We start from the raw sequence: 9,942 nt of genomic DNA on the forward strand, positions 1-9,942 counted from the left end.
AAGTAAATTTACTTAAGTAAAAAAGATGATTGGAAGAATAATACTAAGTAATCTTGTAAGTGGTATGTAGATATGGAAAGGCAATAATAAAAGTAGCCGTTGAAAAAGAGAACTGACTGCAAACCTGAGACATTGGCGTACCATCGTGTGCCTCTTGCTTTAACTTGGGAATTAGGCTCTGATGTGGAAAATGCTTCCAAAAGTCTGGATGTTGGTGCAGTGGATTCCAGCAGTACAGGACACTTAGCAGGGGAGCAGGAGGCAGAGGGAGTGAGTGGCATCTGAGGACCAGAAAAGTGACCCCCGTGTAGTGAAAGGAGAGCTGTCTAGGAAGACAGAGGTGGGTATCAAAAGCTCTGTATCTGCCTTTTTTTCCCAGGTTTAAGAGAAAAACATTGTGTCCTAGAGCAATTCTGAGGGAGGGGAAAGCCCGATTCTGCAAGAATCAGGGGAAATTCATATTTACAAAAGAAAAAAAAAAAGAAGTCCACAGTTTCTGTAAGTCCTAATGGTATCCTGGGCAGGAAAGTTTGGCAGTCAACTCTCTTTCACTTTTTCTTATCACTTGGAAATTTCTGTGGACTAGCTTGGTGGAAACCAGACTCCAACCGTGCTGGTGTTGCTTCTCCCCAGGTACGCCCCCGTGGGTATCCTCTTCCTGATTGCCGGGAAGATTGTGGAGATGGAAGACATGGGCGTGATTGGGGGGCAGCTTGCCATGTACACTGTGACTGTCATTGTTGGCTTATTCATTCACGCAGTCATCGTCCTGCCACTCCTCTATTTCTTGGTAACACGGAAAAACCCTTGGGTTTTTATTGGAGGGTTGTTGCAAGCACTCATCACTGCTCTGGGGACCTCTTCAAGGTATGTATATATGTGTGGAAAATGAATCTGAAATGTTACCTTGAACCAGGGCCCCTCAAGTAGGGTGTAGGAGGAGCCATTTTATTCTGGGTTTTAAACTTCCAGGAATGATGAGTCAGCTTTCTCACTTCTCATGCCAATCACACCTATTTGGGATTCGGGGAATGCCTGGCTACATATCTTTTGCGGGGATGAATTGGAAATCAACTATCCTTTCCCGCCCACTTCATCTCTCTTTAGTTGACATCTGCCTGAGGGAAAAGAGGCAGAGTGACTTGGCACAGGCTGTCGTGATGGGGGCATGATCACAAGTGATGCCTCACAGAGGAACCCAGAAGCAGGAGAGCTGCCAAATGACCCCGTGAGGGGACCACACTGTTCTTAACCCGCTCCCCTATTTATATAAGTGCTGACTCAGTTCCCATTAAGTTACAACATGGGAGAGGAAGGAACTGTCTGTCCCAAAGACCAAACACACAGTCAGAACTACCAGGATGCTCAGCTGATGTGCCCTGTTTCACTGTTCTCAGTTCTGCCACCCTACCCATCACCTTCAAGTGCCTGGAAGAGAACAATGGCGTGGACAAGCGTGTCACCAGATTCGTGCTCCCCGTAGGAGCCACCATTAATATGGATGGGACTGCCCTCTATGAGGCTTTGGCTGCCATTTTCATTGCTCAAGTTAACAACTTTGAACTGAACTTCGGACAGATTATTACAATCAGGTACAAGGAAAGAGTTCTATACAACCCTTTCTTAAGAATGCCTTTAAGGCTGGGAGCAGTGGCTCACACCCATAATCCCAACACTTTGGGAGGCCAGGGCGGGTGGATCACCTGAGGCCAGGAGTTCAAGACTAGCCTGGCAACATAGTGAAACCCTGTCTCCACTAAAAATACAAAAATTAGCCAGGTGTGGTGGCATGGGCCTGTGGTCCCAGCTACTTGGCAGACTGAAGCAGGAGAATTGCTTGAACCCGGAGGCAGAGATTGCAGGGAGCTTAGATCGTGCCACTGCACTCCAGCCTGGGGGACAGAGCAAGACTGTATCTCAAAAAAAAACCAAAAAAACAAAAAGAATGCCTTTAAAAGACAAGAGGATAACCAGGGTTGGGAAGGGGATCCCACATAATCAAGAGGTGGGGATTTGGGGTAATCATTTTATATTTAGATATTTTAATTGTTTTCTTTTTAGAGTATAGATGTATACACTCATTAATAACAAGGTTCAAAAAATATAGATATGTATAAAGTAAAAAGGGAAACTTGCCTGCCATCATCTCGCCCCACATCTTTCTGTAAGTGACCATTGTTCATGTTTGATTTGGAAAGACTCTTCCTATGCATAGACATGCACACACTTCTTTTTTGTAGTTAGTGAAATTATATTATACATACATGTTTGCCTTTGACTGGTTTGCTTGTCAATAGACCAATAAATATGTCTACCTCATCATTCTTTCTAATGTCTGTAAAATACATAGTATGGATATTTCTCCTTTTTAAAAGTGTTAGATTATACTTCAATATTTAAAAGCATTAAAATAGGTTAGCTTGTATATATACTGCCATGAAATAAAAAGTTAGATGAACTTTTTCTCCTGAGTGAGTTTTTTGTTTTTTTGAGATGGAGTCTCACTCTGTCACCCAGGCTGGAGTACAGTGATGCAATCTCGGCTCACTGCAACCTCCGCCTTCCGGGTTCACACTATTCTTCTGCCTCAGCCTCCTGAGTAGCTGGGACTACAAGGGCCCGCCACCACTCCCAGGTAATTTTTTTGTATTGTTAGCGGAGACGAGGTTTCACCATGTTAGCCAGGATGGTATCGATCTCCTGACCTCGTGATCCACCCGCCTCGGCCTCCCAAAGTGCTGGGATTATAGGCGTGAGTCACCGCACCGGGCCTGGGTGAATTTTTAGCCAGTGTAAGATAGATGACAGACCACACTGACAAGTAGTTCAAGAATCTGACTTTTGTGGAGAATTTTTTAAAACTATTATATTTGAGGTGTTCAGTGAAAAGTTATTTTCCTTTCCATACCTTCCCCCAGTCTCTTAGTTTCCTTCTGTAGAGGCAACCAGTGTTACCTGCAAGTTTCTTCCGTGTCCTTCCAGAGATACGCCAGGCATACCCTTGTGCATATGCAAATATAATCCCTCCTTTTTACTTATTAAAAGTTATTTTGCACAAGGTCCGCTTGAGTCTAATGGCAACGGGACGCTTTCAGACTCACAATCCAGATCAGCCTCTGCTCTTCACTGTTGTGGGGTTTTCAAAAAATTATTATTAAAAGTACATTTTGGAGAGCAAAATAAGTCAGATTTGGGGGGATTTTTATCACTCAACATTTTGTTGTGAAATTTGCCCTACATATAGGGAAGTTGAAACAATATTATAACAACCATCCTCTACCAGATGGAAAAATTGCAAACGTTTTGCCATTTTTGCTTCTTCTTTCTCTGTCTTTCTCTGCCATTATGACATTTCACCTGTACGTAATTCAGCATGCATCTCCTAAGAACAAGGATATTTTTCTACATAACCACAATAGTAAGAATCTTAAAAATACTTCCAGAATATTCAATCTATATTCAAATTTCCCCAGTTGTCCCCCAAAACATGTCTTTTACAGCTGTTACTTCCAGACCAAGTTCAAATCCGCATTTATGGCCTACATTTGGTGTTTTAGTTTCTTTTCATCTAATCAGTCACCATACATTTGTTGTTATGTTTATTTAGAAATAAGTTGTTAGACTCCGTGTATGTTTTGTGTTAGTAGAAAATGATAATAGTTGTAGTAGGGTGCATTGGAGTAAAAAGGACAAGGCTGATCAGGGCCAGAGGTCACTGACTGACCTGGGGGTTCTGGGAACCTCAGGCCCAAAGTAGTTACAATGGGACTGAGGAGATCATTATCTCAGCTCACCTGTAACCTATACTTTAGCATATTGATTGAAAGGCTCTGAGTTATAAAAAAGGTTCAGTTGCATGTGACAGAGTTAAAAATAATAGTAAGAGTGACAAACAAGATAGAAATATGTGTCTCTTTCATGCAGCGCAGCTCTGCTCCACAAAACCTTCAAGGCTGATTGATAGGTGTTCTGTAATATAAGGGACTGAGTCATTTGAGTGTTATCATTATCCAGGGGGTCCGGGATGACCTACCACCCCCAGATTTTAGCCAGTGGGAAGTGGGGAAATGGTATACCCTGCAAGTTGTTCAGTCACTTCCATGCATGTCTGACTGGCCAGAACTTAATCTAAGCTTCAAGGGAGGTTGGGAAGTGTAGTCTTCATTCTGGGGAGCAATATACCAGCTAAAAGTTCCAGTACCTTAGAAGGGGACCAGTATGGGGACCATGAATACTTTCTGTGCCAGACTTAATACTTTATTAATACCACTTATAACTAGATAATACTTTACTATTTATAAAACATTTGCTTTGCAAGCCATGTCTACACTGCCTTCATAAAAGGTATTCCTAATACTATAAAACTTTGTGCATAAATCATTTTGCTTTTGAATTAACTAAGCAAACCAAACTAAGAAACCAAATTTGATTCTTTTGACAACATTAATCATGAATGTTCAGTAACTTTACAACCCTCCACTTGGATAGGGGAATTATTGGAAAGAAATTATTATTGTAACTCTACAGAATTTTAAACTTCGCCTTACAAAATACTTTCAGGGATGTTAAAAAGTGTATAGCTGCCAGTTTATTTTAAAACAAGTAGAATAATAGGTCCAACTTCACAAGGGTCATTGTTTGAGGACCAAATGAGATAAGCCACGATTAGTATATCAGAAGACACATAGTAAGCATATGATAAATATTAGTTAGCATGATGATTAGTTCAATTTTTTTTTTTAATCTCGTTTACAGGCTGGGCATGACGGTTCATGCCTGTAATCCCAGCAGTTTGGGAGGCCAAGGTGGGTGGATCACTTGAGGTCGGGAGTTTGAGACTAACCTGGCTAACATGGTGAAAGCCCGTTCTACTAAAAACAAGAAAATCAGTCAGGTGTGGGGGCATGCACCTGTACTCTCAGCTACTCAGAGGCTAAGGCACAAGCATTGCTTGAATCCAGGAGGAAGAGGTTTCAGTGAGCCTAGTTTGCACCACTGCACTCCAGCCTGGGCAACAGAGTGAGACTCTGTTTCAAAAAAAAAAAAAAAAAAATCTCATTTACTTTTTTCCTGAAGCACATCCTCTTGTGTTACATGGCAAGTCAGGCATTGGCACCGTGTGTATTTTGCAGCGTATATGCTCTACCTGGGGAGCTTTGTAAAAGTGTTTTCTGTTCTGGTACTTCTGTTAACAGCATCACGGCCACGGCTGCCAGTATTGGGGCAGCTGGAATTCCTCAGGCAGGCCTGGTCACCATGGTCATCGTGCTGACATCTGTCGGCCTGCCCACTGACGACATCACGCTCATCATCGCAGTGGACTGGTTCCTGTGAGTATGCTTGGCCTGCATTCTGACTCACTGTCACAGGGCCCACCTCTGTCACTCTAGGGCACCAGGCAGCCTGGCACAGCTACAGAAAGAACTCTGAGGAGAGGGGCCACTCGGCCCATAGTTAAATTGTCCTCATTGTCTGACCCCTGGTCCTTATCTGGAGACCGAGTCCCAGCCGACATGTGCACTCACTCCCCTATCAGCCTGAGGGGCACATCTGGCTGCCACAGATCTCACTCCATAAAGCCATTCAGGAATTGGGAAACCCGCTGTCTGCCAAGGCAACATAAATCAGCAAGGCTGTTTCTGAGTTGCACAACACAATGCCACAGCAGCTGGAACAAAGCTGCAGGCCCCACATGCCAGCTCAGGCCCTGCCTCTGTGTGCTTCCCAATCCGGTGGGAATGATTTTCCCACCCTAGCCCAACAGGGTGAGGCTGAGCCATGCCGACACTGGGAAGAGACCCAGTCTCATTAAGTGGAATTGAGTTTTGGATCTGGGAAAAGTTCCAAGAAATGTACCCTCCACACTCTCAAACTCTAACCTCTACAGGCCCATCCCTGTGCTCCCTTTCCTTGCTCTTCCAACTGGCATTCTCTGTGCCTTTTCTCTTGAAAGTTTACTTCCACTTTTGAAAATCTTTCCCCAGGATGCCCAAAGCAAATGCCTAGAACACAGTAGGTGCTGGAGTTAGCACAACGTGTGTTCACTGGAACTGAGACCATGAAAAGGGCTTGACAGTGTGTGTGAAGCCCCAGAACGGGCAGAGAGGATTCACTTACGGGGACCTGTGTTTGTGTCCTGACCTTGTGTGAGACCGGGCAGATTACCCAACCACCCTAGGTTCTACCTCTGTAAAATGAGGGTGCCTGTGTCTGCTACCTCCGAGGGGTACTGTAGGCTTCAGTGCAATGATGCCTAGAAAGTATGCAGCCTACTGTCTGGCCCACAGTCAGCATCGGTTAACATGAGCACTCTCGTATAAAGCTACAGTTCTCCGCAGTCTTTGATCTTTACACTTCAAAGTTATTGAGCACTGAAATAGCATTTCATCTATATAGGTTGTATCTATTCATATTTATCATATCAGACAAACATAAATTTCCATTTGTTAATTTAGAACACGTTTTATTTAAAGGTGACAATAATAAATTCATAAAATGAATAAATAAAATGAATTTATCATCCTTAAAAAGGTTACATATGCTAACGTAAATAGCATTTTTTTGTAAAAAATAAACTTTTTTGAGCCCAAAATTTATTTTATTTGTTTATTTACTTGTTTTGAGATGAAGTTCCATTCTTGTTGCCCAGGCTGGAGTGCAATGGCACAGTCTTGACTCACTGCAACCTCCGCCTCCTGGGTTCAAGTGATTCTCCTGCCTCAGCCTCCTGAGTAGCTGGGATTACAGGTGCACACCACCACACCTGGCTAATTTTTGTATTTTTAGTAGAGACGGGTTTCACCATGTTGGCCAGGCTGGTCTTGAACTCCTGACCTCAGGTGATCCACCTGCCTCCCCCTCCCAAAGTGCTGGGATTACCGGCTTGAGCCACCGTGCCCGGCCTCGACCCCAACATTTAGTGAAAAGAATGGTACTATTTCATATTTTGCAAGTTTCCTTAATGTCTGGCTTAATGCAAGACAGTTGGAGTTTCCTAACTGTTTCTGCAGTTTCACAACTGCTTCAGTGAGTTGTGACATCACACATCATGTAGTCTTTGCAAAACTCCACTATACATTCATGAGAAAATGAGACTGAGAGGGACAAATGATATCTTAGTATTATTTTGAGAATAGCTGAAATAGAAGGCTCATTCCCCACTGTTGGGACTCTCACTCCAGTCAGACTAATAACTGAATATTCATCATCTATATGGCCTTATAACTTTTAATAGCTACTATTATGAACATTATGTGTCTATTATGTAATCTTGCAGTTGGTAGACACAGCGAACTGAATTTTAAGAGGTGCTTCGCTGGCCAGTTCCTAATGTAAGTTGAAATCTTGTGACGGTCACGGGAGCCTCATTTTTCCCTCCTCCCCACCCTGCCCGCAGGGATCGCCTCCGGACCACCACCAACGTACTGGGAGACTCCCTGGGAGCCGGGATTGTGGAGCATTTGTCTCGACATGAACTGAAGAACAGAGATGTTGAAATGGGTAACTCAGTGATTGAAGAGAATGAAATGAAGAAACCATATCAATTGATTGCACAGGACAATGAAACTGAGAAACCCATCGACAGTGAAACCAAGATGTAGACTAACATAAAGAAATGCTTTCTTGAGCACCAGGTGTTAAAAACCGTTATAAAATCTTTCCATCTCATTACAGCTCATTCTCTCCAGCAAGCCCCTTAATCCCCTTTCCTCCCTTCTGATAAGATTGGAAAGTAGTCCTCCAAAAAACAAGGGAGGATTTTGGGTGGCCAAAGTGTATAATTTTCATCCCACAATTGAAATTTTTACATCATTTCATGTTAGTCTTACCTAATAAGGTACCAAGATCAAAAATATTCTGGATCAGATCTTACAAGTTTATGTGGCACACAATCCTATAAATGTGATTTTTTTTATATAAGTTAAACAAATAGTAGGCTAAAAACATTTTATAATCAACTTTTGAGATTTAAAAATCTTTCAGAATACAATTGAGTTTTAGTTTCAAAATGTTAACAACTTGAATTACAACCGGTTATCAGTTGAACAGTAAGATTTTGTCCCTTTCTCTTCTGACTGGTGTACTGATTTCATTAGTAGCTAGGTGCACATATACATCTAGCACAGCTGTGAGGAGAGACAGAGGCAGTTTCCATGTGGCCTTGAGTAAATCCCATCTCACCTCTAGGCCTCAGTGTCCTCATCTATAAAATGAGGGACTTCCCTAGATGTCTTCGTGGTCTCTTCCAGCCCAGACATCCTGTCATGTCATGAAAGCGCCTGCCCTCTATTTCCCCTCAGAACACCCTGTACCATCCATGGAGCACAGGGCTTTCAGAAAGGACACTTAAATGGGAGTGAAAATTTCTAAGGACAGGATGGCTATGTGTGGTGGTCACCAGGTCCTGTGTGCAAAGTGCAGGTTATGCAAGTCGCCAGGCAGGAGGCCATTCCAGGACTGGGATTATTCGTAAAACCCTTTGCCCAGTTCATCCCAATGGGGGAAGTATTCCCTTCTTACTCTGGGAAGAATGTCTCCCGCCACTCCTCAAACAGAAGAGAAGGTAGCAGCTAGCAAGGGTGCTTGTGGGCACACTATGGAACACTAAAGAGCTAGGAAAGAGTTGAGCACAGGCAACATTATAAACAAAGGATTTGAAAACACCAAGAGTACAGGTCTTCTTTAAGGAAGAATAAAAAAGAGGTTCATTTTTTTGGCTTTTTTTTTTTTTCACCTGAAACACTTCTCTTGAGTCCAAAATCATTCCCCCATGAAGTCTGCCTACCAAAACATAAAGACCACTTATATATTTGAAAGAAGTCAAACGAATGAGCTGTCTAATAGAAGTCCATGAGTTGAGTGGGTATTTTTTATTTGAAAGTGATTTTCTTTAATCAAAAGTCCTTAGAACGAGAGAAACAAAATATTTCTGTTTTGGAATCCCACTTATCAAATCATTCAAAACTTTCAGCTGGAGTGGGTTTGCTTTTGTGTTGTTTGTGTCCATAAGAGAAATGGTAGAAGATGAATCAGTATGAAGACACTGTCAATGAGGTTATGAGAAAAAACAGCAGGGGCATTAGTTTCAGGCAAGGCAGCTCCCAGGTTTAGAGATTAATTTTTACCCCCTAAGGAATATCCAGTCAAAGACGCTGAGTGGGAGCTGTCAAGCAGTAGCAGCTGTGTTTGAGTTTCTGGCTGAAAATGGTGAAGAATGGACTTAATTATGCTAACAGACTGAAAATCTAGACATACATCCTCTGATATACAATTAGAGATATTTTTATATAGACCCCAAGCATTCTGTGTATAAAAGTTAACATTAGGCTGTGATGGAGTAACCATTTAATGTCGAGGCTCTATTTGGGAAATACACTACAAATGTTAATGTATGTGGCTGTCATCTTAAGATACTAGTAGAGCAAAGACTTAATCATATCAACTTAATTCTGTTACACAATTTTTTTACATACTAACCATTTCTTATGGAAAGATCCTGTAGGGAGCCCATCCTCTCACCAAGCCATCACAAGCTCTGCATACACATGCATTCAGTGTGGACTGGGAAGCATTACTTTGTAGATGTATTTTGAATAAAGAAAAAAAATAGTTTTACATTAACATCTTTGCATGTTGTTGTTATTCCTCTCCTCAAAGGAAAATACATTTTCCATTCATGGAAATACTACAGTAAGCTCAGGGCAGTCTCTGGAAGGATCCCGTGCAGCAAGGTAAAATCTTGGCAGAGCCAGCTGGGGGAGCCAGCCACAAGAAAATAAGTAAGGACATGCTCTCCTGCTCAACTCCAAGAACTGGAGCTGGAAACGGGAGGAGGTGAGCGGAGCACTTTGCTGTAGCAGACCGTACTTCCTTGTCCATGTCAGATTCAGATTTCTCACATGAATTGAATCATTTCCATGTTGGGATTAGAAAAGTGTGATG

The 9,942-nt window shown here is 42.4% G+C and overlaps 1 protein-coding gene across 5 annotated transcripts in view; it reads left to right on the top strand.

Moving 5' to 3' along the window:
- The window catches only part of SLC1A3 (solute carrier family 1 member 3), an 84,105-nt gene extending 74,484 nt beyond the window's left edge, over nucleotides 1-9,621 (top strand). For 3 of the 5 annotated variants that reach the window (XM_025389348.1, XM_025389352.1, XM_025389351.1), the window contains 4 exons: nucleotides 634-867; nucleotides 1,398-1,592; nucleotides 5,196-5,330; nucleotides 7,397-9,621. In XM_025389348.1, coding sequence (XP_025245133.1) covers nucleotides 634-867; nucleotides 1,398-1,592; nucleotides 5,196-5,330; nucleotides 7,397-7,601 — 769 coding nt within the window. In that variant the 3' untranslated portion in view covers nucleotides 7,602-9,621. The remainder of the gene's footprint in view (nucleotides 1-633; nucleotides 868-1,397; nucleotides 1,593-5,195; nucleotides 5,331-7,396) is intronic. The other 2 variants (XM_025389349.1, XM_025389350.1) reach the window with 2 other exon arrangements.
- Nucleotides 9,622-9,942: the final 321 nt, after the last annotated feature.

This window comes from Theropithecus gelada, chromosome 6 (genome assembly GCF_003255815.1).
Source record: "Theropithecus gelada isolate Dixy chromosome 6, Tgel_1.0, whole genome shotgun sequence".
In the NCBI taxonomy this organism is placed as follows: Eukaryota; Metazoa; Chordata; class Mammalia; order Primates; family Cercopithecidae; genus Theropithecus; species Theropithecus gelada.